General features: G+C 33.4%; 1 protein-coding gene across 1 annotated transcript in view; it reads left to right on the top strand.

The window, feature by feature from the left end:
* Nucleotides 1-19,189, top strand: part of ccdc85ca (coiled-coil domain containing 85C, a) — an 82,597-nt gene that overhangs the window by 54,450 nt on the left and 8,958 nt on the right. The window contains exons 2-3 of the mRNA XM_056476802.1: nt 147-226; nt 10,187-10,291. Coding sequence (XP_056332777.1) covers nt 147-226; nt 10,187-10,291 — 185 coding nt within the window. The remainder of the gene's footprint in view (nt 1-146; nt 227-10,186; nt 10,292-19,189) is intronic.

The raw sequence follows: 19,189 nt of genomic DNA, 5'->3' as shown, positions 1-19,189 counted from the left end.
TGAAATAAAAGTAATTGTGAACATAAAATACCCTTTTTTTTCCGGAAAGAAATCTTATGTTTCCCAAATCTTTTCAATTGCATTCTATAATGCTCTACATTAAAAGCTTCCCTTTTTCTAATACATTTTCTTTTTCTATTTTTCAGATTCATCATCAAATTACATCCGCCAACTGGAGACCAAAGTGCGGATTTTAGAGGATGACAACAAGCAATTGTTATCTCAGGTAAGAGTCTAAACGCTAAAACTGATAACAGCCCAATCAGAATGGAATAATTTGCATATAGACAATTTTAATCAATAGGTCAAGGTGAAAAGTAGCAATGTGGATCTGCTGTTAAACACATAATAGAAGAATAATTGTAATAATAGGAGTAAAGTATACAGTAAAATAAATATTTTTTTTCTCGAAAAATGTCCTTCATTAAGGATAAAAATCAGTCTACAAGCTTGCATAAACAACATCGGAAGTTTCATAAAGCAATTAAAGGGATAGTTCACCTAACTATACAAATTTTGTCACCATTTACTCATTTGTTCTAAACTTGTTTGAGTATTTGTCTTCTGTTGAACACAAAATATGACATTTTAAAATATGTTGTAATCCTGTAACCATTGACTTCCATAGAAAAGTATTTGTTTTCCTACTACCAATGGTTACAAGTCTCCAACATTCTTCAGAATATCTTCTCTTGTATTCAACAAAAAAAAGATATTTAGAAAAATGTTGAAAACCTGTAACCATTGACTTCCACAGAATAATATTTTTATATTATGGATGTCAATGATTACAGGTTTCCAGCATTCTTCAGAATATCTTCTTTTCTGTTTAATAACAACAAAAAACGTTATTTAGATAAATATATAAATCTGTAACCATTGACTCCAGCAGAACAGAATTATTTTTCCTGTTATGGATATCAGTGTTTACAGTTTTCCAACATTCTTCAGAATATCTTCTTTTGTGTTTAACAACAACAAAAAAAGATATGTATATATATATATATATTTTTTTTTTATCTGTAACCATTGACTCCCACAGAACAGAATTTGTTATTCCTACTGTGGATATCAATGGTTACAGGTTTCCAACATTCTTCAGAATATCTTCTTTTGTGTTCAACAACAACTAAAACAGTTATTTAGAAAAATGTTATTAAAAAAAACACTGTAACCATTGACTTCCACAGAACAGTATTTGTTTTTGCTACTAAGGATTTCAGTGGTTACAGGTCTCCAACATTCATTAGAATATCTTATTTTGTGTTCAACATCAAACAAGGATATTTAGAAAAATGTTAAAAACCTGTAACCATTGACTTCCATAGAACAGAATTAGTTTTTCCTACCATGGATATCAAGGGTTACAGGTCTCCAACATTCCTCAGAATATCTTCCTTTGTGTTCAACAAAAAAAAAAGATGTATAGAAAAATATTAAAAACCTGTAACCATTGACTTCCACAGAACAGAATTTGTTTTTCCTACTATGGATATCAATGGTTACATGTTTCCAGCATTCTTCAGAATATCTTCTTTTGTGTTCAACAACAACAAAAGAAAAAAACTAAAGGTTATTTTTGAGTAAAACCTTCTTTAACACAAAGGAAAGTTTTCCAAATAGCCTCCTAATGGATTTTAATGAAGTAATGTTTAAAAATGCTGTTAGCTTAAACGGCACGTGATCATCAGTTTACTGAAAATGAACAGAAAGTCAGCTTGGGCCCATGCAATAGCATTTGCAATTGTTTGTGTTTATGTTGTTTATTGTAATATTGTAATACAAGATAATGATAATGTTTAAGTAAACATTCCATTGGATATTTTACGAATTTAGTCAGATGACTTACACTCCTCAGGTGATCATCCCTTTTGCTTATCACCCATTAGCAAAGATGCTACATTTTTAATTGCATTCCTCCTGCACTGTTAATTCATTCCACTGCTCCAAGACTTAGATGTTGAAATGAGATCCTGATTTCATATTATAACAATGTCAAGGCTGTGAAGAAAAGACCCTAGAGCTCTGACTGTTATATGAGACAAAGATACAGATCTGTCACTAACAATATTCATTTTCAGACAGTCTTCATCTCTCATTGTCTGAGCCCGATTTACAGGCTGTGAGCGCACATCCATCTCAATATAATAAACAGCACAGGTGACTATAGTCACTGTCAGTTTAATTGCATACGCTCATCTCTGATATTCTAATGCTACTTCTTCATATTTTTTTCTTCTCTGATGATGGATGGAGCATCGTTTTGTTTTTATTGCCTTCATAGATAACTCAATTCTGCGAGGAAAGATGTTTTAGGATATGCAAGTATTTGTATATTGTGGCTGGTAAGCTTCAAGAATGGTCAGTCAAAGGCATTGGAAGCATGAATGTTTTATTGCGTGTTTTTAGCTGAAGGGGTTTTTAAAACAATCATTTAGCTATAACTCGGTCACTATTTCACAAGCAAGTAGTAAAGCAGATAGTAAGCCGCGTTCAGCTGTGTAATTTAGGGCTTAAAAGGAGAAGAATGCCGTTACCTGGGGTCATCGGGTCGTGCCGTAGATCTCGTTCATGGGGTCAAACCTGTGTTCAATTATGCATGCTTGCTAAAACATCGTGAGCAGGAAGGATTTCATTTCACTGAGCTAGTTCATACTAAAAGACTATTTTTAAAGGGAGTGAAATTGTTTCTTAGATGAAGCTTGTTCCTGTTATGTGTTCCTGTCACATAATTAAAGAATAAATATAAATACATAGCATAAAATGTTTCCTTACAATTGCAAAATGTATGTCTCATAATACAAATTGAGAATCTTATAATTGGGAGTTTACATTTTACTCTTCTTAAATTAATTTTCTCAGAATTGAGTTTAGTTCTTAGTAAAAAGTAGAATATATAGATTTTTTTTTCAGAATTTATATTTTACAGTTTACAATTTACAGTTTCTGATGAACACAAAAGAAGATATTTAGAAAAATGTTGAAAACCTGTAACCATTGACTTCCACAGAACAGTATTTGTTTATCCTACTATTGATATCAGTGGCTACAGGTTTCCAGCATTCTTCATAATATCTTTTGTGTTCAACAAAAATTTTTTTTGAAAAATGTTGAAAACTGTAACCATTGACTTTCACAGAACAGTATTTGTGTTTCCTACTATGGATGTCAATGGCTACAGATTTCCAGCATTCTTCAGACTATCTTCTTTTCTGTTCAATAAGAACAAAAAAGGATATTTAGATAAACGTTAAAAATCTGTAACCATTGACATCCACAGAACAGAATTTGTTTTTCCTACTATGGATATCAATGGTAACAGGTTTCCAGCATTCTTCATAATATCTTTTGTGTTCAACAAAAAAAAAAAAATTAGAAAAATGTTGAAAACATGTAACCATTGTCTTTCACAGAACAGTATTTGTTTATCCTACTATTCATATCAGTGGCTACAGGTTTCCAGCATTCTTCATAATATATTTTGTGTTAAACAAAAAAAGGATATTTAGAAAAATGTTAAACACATCTAATTATTGATTTCAACAGAACAGGATGTGTTTTTCCCACTATGGTTACAGGTGTCCAGCATTGTTTAGAATATATTCTTTTGTGTTCAACAACAACAACAACAACAACAAAAAAGATATTTAGATAAATGGTAAATATCTGTAACCATTGACTTTCACAGAACAGAATTTGTTTTTTCTACTATGGATACCAATGATTACAGGTTTCCAGCATTCTTCAGAATATCTTCTTTTGTGTTCAACAACAAATAAAGAAAGAAACTAAAGTTTTTTTTTTTTTTGTGAAACCCTCTTTTATACATGAAATTTCCTACATATACACTTATATTTTACAATTCTACTCCAGCAAAGAAATTTGAGTTGTCGTAACAACATCACAGAATTTTTACTTTACGTTTTTTAATTCTTTTTTACATTTCACATATTTTTTCTTTGCAGTTCACATCTCACAGTTAAGTTTTCATATTAGTGTTTGAGTTTACATTCCACTTTTTGCTCTCAGATTACAACATCTAACATTGTTTCATTTAAAAGTTAGTTTTCGACTCAACATTCTTACTTTTTTCCTCAGAAATCCTACATTTATGACCTTGCAATTAAAAATCTTCTAATAGGCAGTTTATATTTACTTTTCTAAAACGTTTTCCTCAGAATTGAGGTTAAATATGAAACTTTTTCTCAAAAAGTAAAACCTATAAATATAGATTTTTTCCCCCTCAGAATTTACATTTTAAAATTTTACTCAAGCAAAGAAATTTGATATAAATCATATTATATCAATATATCATAGTGCAGAACAATGGAATTTAATGCAGTGCTTTTTGAGACCCACTTTATATCAACGCATATCAATCAGGTGGTGAAGATCATTGATTTTTAAAGAAACCAGATTTTAAACGTGGCGATTTTATAATGGCATGACAGTTGACTAGAAGCGCTTGAGCTGGCTTACTGAAAATGAAAAGTTCCTGTGCATATATCCTATTGCACAACAGACAGAAGGAAACTTTTGAAAGAACACACTTTTCCCTGAGAAAGTTCATAACCTCTATTAAGCTCCTGTAATCCCTTTGTGAGCTGTTTGCACACACCAGTCATCAATGGAAAGGCCAAAATGGGGATAATCACACACAGATACTTTTACTCCAGAGGAAATAGATTCAATTCTCATTGTGTTGAGACACTTAGATGTTTTGTTTCTGTTTAAGAATAGAAGATTATGCCCTTTTATGAAGCCATATATATGGTGCAATATGACAAAATATATTTTATGGACAAAATAAAAAGTCTATCGTTCAATACATTGTATACTGTAATACTTTTACATAATTTGCAGTATCATAAATATTACATGCCATTATCAGGATGCAGACAAACATGAATAACAGCATCGTGAGAAAGTTGTAATTTTGAAAGTACAATGTTTACATTTGACATTTTATTTATATTAGTTATATCTCTTTAGATATTAGTTTATTGTGGGGACTGTAATCATTAAGTTTTTAAAAGTGTTTTATATTTAATTATTATTTTTCATTTATTTCTACCTTTTAATCAAACATTTGCCCTGAAGTTGTGAACTATGATCACAATGAGTAGATTTTCCAGGATATACTTCAAAGTATAAAAAATAAATAGGCCTTTACATGCGTTGGTCAATATATGTAAACTATTAAATGACTGAATTTACAGAAATGGTACTATCGTAATCAGTGTGGGAAAAAGTTATTTTGAAAGTAATGCATTAAAGTATAGAGTTAATCCCCCCCAAAAAGTAGCTAATTGCATTACTTAGTTACTTTTTATGAAAAAAAAGTAATGCATTATACTACTTTTAAGTTACTTTTGCGTTACCTTTCCTTACCTGGCTGAGGTTTGATCTCTTTCAGAACTTGCAGGTGTTTTTTCCCCTTTTTTATAGAGAAGTTCTGCATTTAACAACCTATCTTTGAACTTAATACATTGAATAAATTGATTCACGTGGCCTTAACAAATGTGTAAATCGTTTCCCAAAAGAGAATTTTTTTACTATATTACAAATAAGTAGTCAGTTCTACAGCAGACAGTGACTGCATCCCCTCAACAATACAATAAATAACCGTTTTTTTTTAGTTTAGTCGAATTGATTGTTTTACCTGGAGAACGTGATCTGATGTCAATCATTCGTTGTTTAGCCAGAGGTGGGATGCGGGTGTAGTGCTTTGCATGCAGTTTTGTTTTGTTTTGGTTGTTTTTTTTCAATGTCATGTTTCTTGCAGTTGTCAAGAGTTTTACTTACACATAATCTACACTTAACAACAATCCACTTATTTACTTCAATGAGTTCAAAATAAAAAGAATCCATTGCAAAAATGTAAGTATTCAGCCTGCCATTGTTTCTGTTTCTGATTGTCTGTAGTGATGACGGGCGATTCGGGAATTAATCGCTTGGTTTAACCAGATCTTCTAAGTGAACCGGTCGAACCAGTTCATTAAATTGAACTGAGTTGTCGTAAAACGGTTTGCGTCTTCAGTAAATACTTAATTGCTTACTTTTTAATAGGGAGGTCCCGATCAGGTTTTTTGCCCTCGAGTCATTTGATTTTGAGTATCTACCAATACCGAAACCCGATCCAATACTTCTGTAATACATAATATATAATATAATACATTAAAAAAAAGAAAGAAGAGCGAAGAAACAGATCCAGGATGATCCTTATTTTTTATTTAATTCACCTTTTTAAACATTCAACAACTTTGTTAACAAACAGAGCACTTCTGTGAGGTAGATTGAACAATCAAGCAATAAATAACATCAATTCTTCACTTTTGGACTTTGGTGCAACAGTAAATATAAAAAAAACCATCTCATATGAAAACAAATAATACCTCAACTTAAAATACCCGGCAGGCTATCCCAAGATTAAATATCTCACAGTTTGCTATGGCAATGTTGTCGTCATCAACTTTATATACCTCCAGATTGCAGACATACTCACGCTTTCCACTTCAAGCTGCTTCCGTGTTCTACTTTGCGGGCATTAAACCAATAACATCTTTGCAATAAAGTGATGCCATGCCTCATGCTTTGCTGTTTCTGTGTGAATTCTAGAAAGAGGTCTAACTCTGTGCCACAACATAACTGTAGATTAAAAAATAATGAGAATACAACATATACAGTATATTCGAGTTCTGATTGTGAGGTAACGTCCGATTCTGATCGAGTCTGAAACCGCATTATCAGGCCCAATTTCCGATCACGTGATCGGATCTGGACATCCCTACATTTTAACATACCGGATACCCCCTTTGACTCGAAATAAACCAATATCCTGAGTTATTCAGTTACTAGAACAGTACACAGACTCATCTGCTGTAAATTAGAGACCTGATGATGATGGTGAATGCATGTCAACTGTCTGTTCCCTTGCAGCACGCTCTCTCATTGAGTGTGGGATTCAACCTAAGGTCATTTTTATTCCCAAATATATTTTTTAAAAGCCAATTAAGCGAAGTAAAAAGTAACTCAAATAATATGACTTCTTTTTAAAAGTAATGTGTTACTTTACCCGTTACTTTGGAAAAATAATATTATTACGTAACGTTACTTATAACGCTTTACCTATTACTGATCGTAATATATATCTTTATCAGGATATGAGATGATTTTTTTCAGCAGCCTCAGTTGTTTAGAAGGTATTTTATGGCCTGTGACACTCAAATATGCAGTGGTAAGAGTTTTGCGGACAGGTGCCTTTTGGCTGAATTTCTTGGGTCATTATTTATGAAGCGTGACTGACATTATCCTCTCCGTTTTGCTTTCTTTTACCTTTTACCCTCTTCTCAGATCACTACTCAGGAAATGATCTCACGTGCCATCCGCTATCCATTTTTCATTCGCAAACATTTTCGCAAGGGTTTTATTATCACCCTGAAGTCAGATATGTTGAAGACAGCACATTCTGCTCCATTATCAATCATGACTGTTGCTTTTACAGGTTTTTTTGGCCCATAATATATTATCCAAACAGGAAAAAGAAGTGTCCATGACAAGTTCACAAAAATAATTTGAATTAAAGTTAAATTATAACTAATTGAAGAATGCTAGACAAACTGTGGTTTCGCTGTGCTTGGACTGCTGGATCTTTCTCATTGTTTTTGTTGACGTTGTTCGAGTAAATCTGATGAGATTTGGTGTTGTTGGTGAGAAGAGGTCAGGCAGCAGCTGTATTTATAAACTCAGTGTGTGTTAATGCTCTGTGGGTCCCTCAGCGTCTGTCCGACTCATGCCAAAAATCTGGAAGAAAGCAAGTGGAAGTAAATCTGTCTGGACGGTTTCTGTGTTGGCAGATACGGACATTCTTTATTATTTCAAATTAAGTCATGTTTGCCACACAGAGGCTTGTATTGAGCAGCTAATGTTTGGTCATTTCTTATGCTCCTGTGTTTTCTGCAGTTATGAAAATGGGATTTGCTCAAAACCATGGAATTTTGGCAGTTTTTTTGAGTGAATAAATGAAGGTCACTCTACTGCTAAATAAATTGTGATATGAACTAGTGTTTGTGAACTGTAAAACCACTACTTTGAAACCTACATGTTTGTGAGAAGGAATGGACTGGTTTTATTTACTATAGACATACTCAAGCACACTAATTCAGTTTAATTTGATGAAATTGTAACAGAAATCGCTGCCTATTAATTTCACAGTAGTCGCAGAAGTAGTATTAACACACTGTAAAACCCAGTAAGTTAAGGTAACTCAAACTATTTAAGGGAAACTGATTGGAACAAACCATTTAAGTTCAAAAACTAATCCTAATGAGTACTGTGAACTTAATCCATTTGAGTAAATAAAGCAATTTGAGCATAGTAAAACCCAATAAATGAAGTGAACTCAAACCAACTGAGTACTGTAAAACCCAATAAGTTAAGGCAACTCAAACCTTTGAGGAAACCGATTGCTACAAACCATTTGAGTTAAAAAAAAAACTAATTTATATGAGTACTGTGAACTTACTCTATTTAAGTTGAAGTAATGAGGTATTTAATTAACTGATTACCTTCAACACTGAGTTCAAAACTCTTTTTAAATGAGTAGAATTAACTTTAAGCAAATTTTGAGTTAACTACACTCATTTCATTTGATAAAGTTGACTATTGGGTTTTACAGTGTACTATAGAAATGAAGCTTGATGAACACTCAAAAAAGGATTTTTACTGCTTGTTTAAACTGCTTATTTTAAATGAGCCGAATCAACACAATTCTTGAGGATATCTTGGGACAACTTAATTGTTTTATGTTCAATCCATTTACATTTGTAAAAACAATTAAGTGAATCACACATTTTTACATTTTAAGTAAAATAGAAGTTAAAAAGTAATTATGTCCAACTGTAAAAAAAACTGTTTAGTGATTTCACTTAATTAGACAAGCTTTTTAATTATGACACTGTAATATAACTTTACAAAGTTAAAACCAAAAATACAGAATCCAGATAAAATTCAATAAACAAAATAATAAATAAATGAAATTTGAAAAGGAAGGGAAGAAAGGGAAGGAAGAAATGAAACTGCAAAAATAAAAAGCTGAAAAACTAGATGCATTTTTTAATTTGAATTAAATAGACATGCTTTTGATGACTAAATTTAATTATTAAAACCAGGTCAGGAAAAAATTTATTTGGAAAAAATATTTAATTTGGCACAGTGAGTAGCACTCTCACCTCACAACAAGAACGTCACTGGTTCGAACCCTGGCTGGGTCACTTGGCATTTCAGTGTGGAGTTTGCATGTTCTCTCCGTGTTGGCGTAGGTTCCCTCTATGTGCTCCGGTTTCCCTCTCAAATCCAAAGACATGCGGTAAAGGTGAATTGGGTAAGCTAAATTGTCCATAGTGTATGTGTGTGAATGAGAGTGTATGGATGTTTCCCAGTGATGGGTTACTGCTGGAAGGGCATCCGCTGTGTAAAACGTGCTGGATGAGTCGGCGGTTCATTCCGCTGTGGCGACCCCAGATTAATAAAGGGACTAAGCCGAAAAGAAAATGAATGAATGAATGAATGAAAATATTTAATTTGCAGTAATTTGCATTCATTCATTCATTCATTCATTCATTCATTTTCTTTCCGACTTAGTCCCTTTTCTGGGGTCGCCACAGCAGAATGAGCTGCCAACTTATCCAGCATATGTTTTACGCAGCGGATGCCCTTCCAGCTGCAACCCATCACTGGGAAACATCCAAACACACTCGTTCACACACATACAAACAATTTAGCCTAAACAATTCATCTGTACCGTACGTGGAGAACATACAAAATCCACACAGAAATGCCAACTGACCCAGCGGAGGCTTGAACCAGCAACATTCTTGCTGTGAGGTGAACGTGCTACCAACTGCGCCACCATGCAGCCCACTGTAATTTCGAATGTTTATATGACATCGACCATCAAATCATTATATAAGGATTTCTGAAGAATCATGTGACACTGAAAATATTACTTTTACATTCTTTTATGCACAGTACTGTATTGTATCATTTTTGGTTCTCCTTTTGATACGGTATATCTAGAGAACTATAGTTTTTAGTTGTTATTTTTATTTTGCCATTAATCCCTCTAATAATAATATTAATAATAATATTAAAGATCTGTGTTTGACACTTCTGCTTGTTTTCACAGCAGGGCAACGTGGGTGACCTGAAGATGCTCCGGAAAGGTCTTTCTCTGTATCACTCGGAGTCTCAGCTCTCCTCGCTTTCACAGTTTCAGGACACCTTACAAAACGTACGTATACGCCGTCTGACATCAGCACATTATTTACAGCCAGAGCCAAAACTTAAAACACATCCAAGCTTAAAAAGATTTGTCATGTTGAGCCGATTTGAAGGAGATTTGACTACAATTAGCTGTCGCAGTTCCAGCTGGTTGTAGGATTCAGTGTGCTCTTTGTTGAAGCAGATGAGAATTGACCAGAGCCGAGGAGATTAATACATCAGCCTCAATGACAAGGGAAAGTCCAGATCAGGACAGGGCTTCATGATTTTTTATTTTATTTTTTTTTCATGCCTTATTTATTTGCTTACTTTTTATTAATTCATTCATTCATTTTATTTTATTTATTCATTTTAATTAATTGTATTTTATTTTAGATTTTTTTTATATATTAATAGATTTTTTTCATTATTTTAATTTAATTTATTTATATTTTACAGGTTTTTTTGTTTGAACTTTTTTATAGTTTTAACTTTTATAAATTATACACATTTTGTACAGTAGTTTGTGATTCAGAGATGTGCTTTGCTGTGAAATTAACAAAAAAATGTTGTTTTTACATTGAAAGCATATTCAATGCTTTTTATAACAATATGCAATGTTACATCATTATTTGACTTAACAGATATATTTACATAAAAAGAAACAACAAACTAATTCTTATACATGTGTAAAATTTATAAATAGAAAATGGATTATATTAAATTTCATCATATTTTTATAATATTAAACCACATTCTCCCCCAAACTTTTTGAAGGGTATAGTGTATTTTCCTTATTAGACATGTCATTCTTTTTGGTAATATGATGAGAATTGTTTATATTTTATAATGCCAGAAAGTAGAGGCATGAAAGATGTTTTTTCTCCTAGATCATTTCCTGTGGACTGTGTTTTGATCTCTGCTGTAGACTCTTAGTGCATCCATTCCTTCTTTGAAAGCCGGAATGGATGCATCAAAACTTTTGACCCTAAAATGTTTTTTAAAAAATTAAAAACTGCTTTTGTTCTAGCCGAAATAAAACAAAAAAGACTTTCCCTAGAAGAAAAAAGATTATCAGACATACTGTGAAAATTGCTCTCCTTGCTCTGTTAAACATCATTTGGAAAATATTTTAGAAAGAAAAAAAATTCAAAGGCAGCTAATAATTCTGAACTCAATTGTGTGTGTGTGTGTGTGTGTGTGTGTGTATACATATACATACAACAGTTCTGTCTGGTTTTTAATTTTGATTGGTTAATAGCTGTGCAATATTCTGCCAGTAACAGCACTCATACCGCCCCTTTACCCTTGTGTATTACAGATGTGCAGCCCACACACAGCAACAAGCAGAGGACACTCTTATGTTAGATTTTCTTTTTTATATACACGATTATGCCGTAGAACTGTTGTATAAACGCAATATCACACTTGTAGCACTGCGATGTGGACACCTCCCACCAGTGCCGATATACAGCCACTCGTGTAATATTGGTCATATATATATATTTATTTATTTATTTTTTATTTATTTATTTTTTTTTTTGCATCATAGATTGTAGACACATATATTGCAGATACATATATATTTTTGTATGTATAATTAGATTTGTGTGATGGTGTAAATGTGTAATTAGATATTTTAAATAATATCTTGTTTTTTAATGTGAAGTTGATAATGCATTAATAGTCATAGCAAGGATAGTGCATTAATCTGATTAATCAGAGATAATGCATTCATTCATTCATTCATTCATTTTCTTTTCAGCTTAGTCTCTTTATTAATGCAGGGTTGCCACAGCGGAATGAACCGCCAACTTATCCAGCACATGTTTTACGCAGCGGATGCCCTTCCAACTGCAACCTATCTCTGAGAAAAGAAATAATGCATTACTAATAAATTAACTTATGATTATTTAATACAATTTTTATTTGGGGGAAAAAACAAAATGTAGTATACAGGTTTTATTAAACAAATCCAATAGTTCTTTTATTAAAACTTCCTTCTTTTATCCTATCTCTCTCTCTCTCTCTCTCTCTCTCTCTCTCTCTCTCTCTCTCTCTCTCTCTCTCTCTCTCTCTCTGTGTCTGTCTTTACTCCTGAGATATTATTATCATCATAATCATCATTGTCATCATCATGATTCCCCTTCGCTCGTATCCTCAGTAAAGGTCATCCGTGAACCTGTGCGTGAGCTCATCAGCGCAGTCATCAGCAATGACAGGCAGAAACAGCACAGCTGCTCCACTTTAATATGAGGGACAGTTTCCACAGCAAAGAGAAATCAATTAGAGGGTCTCGTCCTCAGAGGCTACTGGCCTTATTTTATCACAGCTCGTCTCTGTCTACCAGCTCACGGCTTCATTAGCATGGCTTTGAACTTTCGCTTTAATCACGGGGCGAGATGGCACTGAATAATGCAGCGGAGAGCTGTTGAAACAATAATCAGGCTGTAGGAGCGATGCGGTCGAGGTTACACGAGGAGAGCTAATCAGAGGAGTTTCAGAGGCGCTCCAGCACTTTTACAGTTGCTTACCAGAGCTTTCACTGAAAAAATTATTCATTGGATTTACTACATTTTTTTAAGGGTAAGTGGTTGCCAACAATTTCTATGGGCTCAATTTAAACAATATAAATTTAGTAATGTTTAACTCAATTTGTTTGTTTAAATTCAGCCCATATAAATAGTTTTCAACCACTTTAAACCACCTTAAAAAATGTAATAAATCTAATGAAACCTTTTTTTAGTGAAGATGTACTGTGGATACAGAAATAGAAATATGAATGGTTCAGAAATATGATCAAATTTAGAAATATAGTAGAATATTACATGCAATTTCAAACTATTTCCAGCTATTTTTTAATATGGTTCTAATTGCGGGTACATTTAGAATCTCCAAAATAAAATTTCAATTATTTTTCAAAAACAAATACTTTAATGGGTCAGGTTTGAATGTATTTGTAAAACTAATGTTTGCATGTGTATTTAGAAGTGTTTTGTCTTGAAGATATTAACTTAAAGACTCCTACTGTACCTATTTTTGACTGTTTGACTATTCCCTATCACATTTACGCATTTTTTATTATTTTACTATATTAATGGATTTAGTTAATTAAGTAAATTATAAATTTGTTGTATTCCAGTTGCTTAAAAATGTTTGAGTCATATGTATAAAAAAAATAGTGCAATTCGACAGGTTAAATATGCAAGATACAGTTGAAGTAAGAATTATTAGTCCCCCCTCTTTATTTTTTCCCCCAATTTCTGTTTAACAGAGAGATTTTTTTCAACACATTTCTAAATATAATAGTTTTAATAACTCACTTTTAATAACTGATTTATTTTATCTTTGCCATGATGTGAATAATATTTGACTAGATATTGTCAAGACACTTCTATACAGCTTAAAGTGACATTTAAAGGCTTAACTAGGTTAATTAGATTGACTAGGCAGGTTAGGGTAATTAGGCAAGTTATTGTATAATGATGGTTTGTTCTGTAGACAGTCGAAAAAAATATATAGCTTAAAAGGGCTAATAATTTTGACCTTAAAATGTTTTTTAAAACATTAAAACTGCTTTTATTCTAGCCAAACTAAAACAAATAAGACTTTCTACAGAAGAAAAGATATTATCAGACATACTGTGAAAATTCCCTTGATCTGTTAAACATCATTTGGGAAATATTTAAAAAAGAAAAAAAAAATCAAAGGGGGGCTAATAATTCTGACTTCAGCTGTATACAGTAACAGAAATGTGAGATATAAATTCAAAATTCTGACTTTTTCTCAGAATTTCACAAAACAAACATGGAATTTGGAGTTTTATCTCAAAATTGGGGGATAGAAATATTCATTTTGTATTTTAAAAATAAAATAAAGAACTGATAAATGTTTATTTGGGATCAAAATAAATGTTCAATACACATACCTTTTATTAAAAGAACCATTTTTAATAATGTTAAGTACTTTTATACCAACATCCACATTTCCTGCTCCTCTTTCCCCATCAGATTCTGCATGTGCTCTAATCGATGGATTTGTTTAATCCAGGCTGTGACCTGCTTCTGATGTTCAAGTGCGGTTTATGATCAATGTATTTTGTGGATTAAACAGATGAGAGATTAGCTGTGAGTGTTTATGAAGGCATTACTATCCCTGTTCAGAATATCCTATATTAATGGTCACAGATTTGATAGGCCTAAAAAAAATCTTATTTTGATTTAATTTGGCAGCATCAGTGGTAGTCATATCTTATACATACTCTAGCCAGTCACACAGATATTCCTCATGGCAAAGCTTAAAAAAAAACTGGGCACCAAATCCAAAATTGGATGATCAGTCATTTTCTGTTAATACCTTCAGATGCATTTTGCTCCTTAATGGATTATTTTTGAATAATCGATAATCTGATGAATCTGAAGGCCATTCAGCAGCATTATATGTCTATTTCAGCTTACTGGAACATAAATACTTGATTGTAGAGACACATATTCTAACTATGACTTGTCCATATGTATCACTGACTACTTGTTTAAACACAGTAGATTGTGAGCATTGCGTAAAATTTATTTTATTCATTCATTCATTCATTCATTCATTCATTCATTTTCCTTCGGCTTAGTCCCTTTATTCATCAGGGGTCACCACAGTGGAAGGAACTGCCAACTTATCCAGCATATGTTTTACACAGTGGATGCACTTCCAGCTGCAACCCAGTACTGGGAAACATCCATGCACACACATTATATAGCACATGTGTTTGGACTGTGGGGGAAACCGGAGCACCTGGAGGAAACCCACGCCAACATGGGGAGAACATGCAAATTCCACACAGAAATGCCAACTGACCCAGCCGGGACACGAACCAGCGACCTTCTTGCTGTGAGGCGACAGTGCTAACTGCTGAGCCACCGTGTCGCCCAAAATTGATTTTTAAATCATTATATTATTTTTATTTATTTCTGTTTTTTCTTTATTAAAATGGATTCTGTGAAACTCAATATTCAAAATATATTAGAATAGCCTATATAGGAATATCAAAATGATCAATTTTCCTTTTATGCCAAAAATAATTTGATTAAGTAAACATCATGTTCCATTAAGCCATTTTATAGATTTTTTACCTTTATTATATGTAATTCTTTGTATTATAAATTGCTAAGAACTTAATTTGGACACCATCAAAGGCGATATTCTCAATATTTAGATTTTTTTAATTTTCAGATTCCAAATTTTTAAACAGTTGTCTCTTAAAGTAATCTGTTGCAAATATTGTCATGTCCTAACACACCATACATCGATTGAAAGCTTATCATTTATTCATGATTGGTTTTGTGGTTACGTATTAAAGTAAATATTGCCAAACTAAAAGTGTAAAATCTTCATCATATTAACAATTCAATTGTCTATCGAATTTAACAGATATTAAATAACTATTGTTTTGCTCTTTATTAGTTCATTTTACTCAATGACTCATTAATATTAGTAAGCTAATATTTACTAATTGACCATATCAATAATTAATTGTATATCATTAAAGGGCTATGAAACCCCCCTCTTTCGGTTCAAGTATACCTTAGAATTTAAAAAAAAAATGCTCCGTGATCATCGTGAAGTGCTGCAGCAGAGGGAGGAGTGGATGTGGCCAGCAAAGCAGGGGAAAAAGAAGGGAGTGAACAGCTGTTGTCTGTTGGCGCACAAAATGAGACACAAAATGTGAGGAGACCCATGATTTTATAGTTTACAAAGTTAATAAATAGTTAGTAATGTAATGTCCTGTTACATTTGTTCTTGATAGTTTCATACACACATAACCACAATTTGTTATATATAATCTGGAGGATTTTAAACATAGGTGAACACGCAGGGATATAAGCAATGTATCTGAATGGTAACAAACTCAACTGTTAAAAGACAAAGTCCGCCATTTTCCAATTCTCGTACAGCTCTCTCGACAAAAATGCTTGTTGCAAACCACAAGGTTTGCTGTATCGGCCCTGACAGAATTGCTGGGAAAAACATGCAACAAACCCTGTGGATCATGGAAACATATGACCTTTGCCGTGTGCGGACGCTGTCTTATCCAGTCATTGGGTCTCACAGCTTGGCAGGTCTGCCTTGCCTTCGGAAAGCACGTGCTCGCATGAATAATTAAGAAGCAGGGTCTTCTTAATAGGATAAGAAAACTCCGCTATGAATAATAATGAGAAACTGACACGTCATCACTCCACTAGCAGATACGCACTACGTCACCGATTTTGATCACACCCCAAAAATTATTTTAAACCCGGAAGATAAAATTAGCTGACAAAAGCTCAAAATTATCCAGTTTTCCCCACAATTAAAGCTGACGGGTACTAAGTTGTCCTAACTAATGCTCAACAAACACAAATCTGTTCAAATTTCAAAAAAGTACTCCAAGGTGTCTTGAACCTTTAAAAGCATTACATTATAATGTATACAATTAATTAGGCAGGAATTTGATTAATCTGATATAATTCAATTGCAGTATAGTTTTCTCATTATTAAATGAGTTCAATCGAAAGGGGTTGAATAAATAGGCATTGGCATTTGCTGTATAAAAATCCATATCAGTTGACCACCGCTTGTTAGTACTAGCAAACGAATTCATGCGAAATGAATTGTGGGACTCCTGGGCTTCTCTAATCAGGCTGCGGGGCGATGCTTGACAGCGGCCACTGGGTCTGGATGTTCTCGGGTCAGTCCAGGGTAAAGTCCTCAATAAACCTGCTGGCAGCTGAAAGTGAGCAGCACAATCCTGCTCAAGCAGGCCAAAAGCGAGCTGCCGTTTCCATCCAGGGCTCCTCTCTCGACCCCGGTGCTGAAATGCCAGCTCAATTGTTGTGGATTTAACGCTAGAATGGGACTCAAAGGGCTGTGTCTAAACAGGGGCTCACTGGACCCCGTGTGTGCTGAAAGAGCTCTTTGTTGATGTGGAGCCACGAAGGGGTACAAGCAGAGATGAGTTATAATGAGATGCTTTAACCCATTTCCAGTTGATTCAGAGAAACGGCTACAGGCTTTTTCAGTGTTGTGCATGTCTGCTGATAAACCGTAAGAGATTTTGTGTGTTGTGAATGAATATTAGGGATAACAACGTATAATCAATGATTACTTAATTGTCGATAATCTATGTAAATCATTCATTCGTTTATTTTCCTTAGGCTTAGTCTCTTTATTCATCAGGGGTCGCCACAGTGGAATGAGCTGCCAACTTATCCAGCATATGTTTTACACAGCGGATGCCCTTCCAGCTGCAACCCAGTATTGGGAAACACCCATACAGTCTCACATTTACACAAATACGCTAAGGACAATGTTATTTATTCAATTCACCTATAGCACATGCCCTTGGACTGTGGGGAAAACCGGAGCACCCAGAGGAAACCCATGCAAACACGAGGAGAACATGCAAACTCCACACAGAAATGCCAACTGATCTAGCCGGGACTCGAACCAGTGACCTTCTTGCTGTGAGGCCATAGGGCTAACCACTGAGCCACCTTGTCGACTATATAAATCAATCAAATTTATTGTTGACTGTCAATAGAGATGCATGATATACTGGATTTCTAAAATCACTTTGGGTATTACACTTTTTAAGGACAACATGGACTTTTGTTGTTGTTGTTTTTACAGTAGAATTTGTAAGTTAAATATTTATTTATTAGGGCTGTCAAATGATTAGCATTTTTAATTAGATTAATCAGAATTTTCAGTGGATTTTATTTTAATTTTGGGAATGGTTGTGTATAGTTTTTGTATCTATAAGTACTATATATTTGCCCTCAAGTGGTTCCAAACCTATAATTTTTTTTATTCAGTTGCACAGACAAGATATTTTAGGACAGCTGGAACCCTATAACTATTGACTTCCATAGTGTAGGAAAACCAACTACCATGGAAGTCACTAGCTATGTTTCCATCCAAAGATGCTAATTAAATTTATGCGCAAAACTGGAATATTTCATATAAGACATGAGAATACAGCAGCGTTTCCATCCAAGTAGCCAAAGAGAACAAAATTGTCTTATCATGATTAACTTTCATGACTTCCGCCAAATATTAACAGTAAAAATTGAATTTTCTGCGGCAGGAAAAGCTGCGTGAATCTTTTCCTTATTTAATAAATTACGCCTCAGAAGACAAATGCTGACAAACAATAAACTCGTGGTGGCGTTTGAAGGCGTTAGACGTGGAGCACAGATGCTCTTGACAATTCTGGAGGTAATTAATAATATAATAACACCAATACTGAAACCGAATGACTAAAACAACATTTCAGATGTTTTACAATGTGCTCAACCTGCTGGTTTGTCCATTCACACACATTTTTATCATCATATAATCTCTTATAACAAAATCACGATTTTTTTATGCACATATTGGAATTTGTTCAATGAAAGTGTTTCCATCGTAGTTTATACGCATCATTTCTTATCTAATAAAAAGGTTATCCTACTCAGTTATGCACATATTTTATGCGCATTTTCAAAATTGATGCACATCTTGTTGTTTCCTTTGGATGCGCATATCCAAAATGCGCATAAAAATCGGTAGATGAAAACAAAGCTAATGGTTACAGGTTTCCAGCTTTCTTCAAAATATCTTTTGTGTTTAACAGAAGAAAGAAAGTCACGCAGCACTCAAAAAATAATGTTTGCGTTTTGTTTAAACTACTTATTTATAATAAGCTGAAACAACACAATTCTTGAGCCAACATTTTTTACAGTAAGGTTTGGAACAAGTGAAGAGTCAATGGTGACAGAATTCCATCTTTGGGTGAACTATCCCTTTAATTAGCACAATATCTTCACATTTTGTAACAAAATAACACACATATTTTCTCATATTGATGCTTATTGTTGCATTAGTAATTACACCTCATTATTAAATGGTTATATTAATT

The sequence above is a fragment of the Danio aesculapii genome, chromosome 17, assembly GCF_903798145.1.
Source record: "Danio aesculapii chromosome 17, fDanAes4.1, whole genome shotgun sequence".
NCBI lineage: Eukaryota > Metazoa > Chordata > Actinopteri > Cypriniformes > Danionidae > Danio > Danio aesculapii.
Note: the sequence above shows the minus strand (reverse complement) of the source record. Positions and strands in the feature narration are given on the sequence as shown.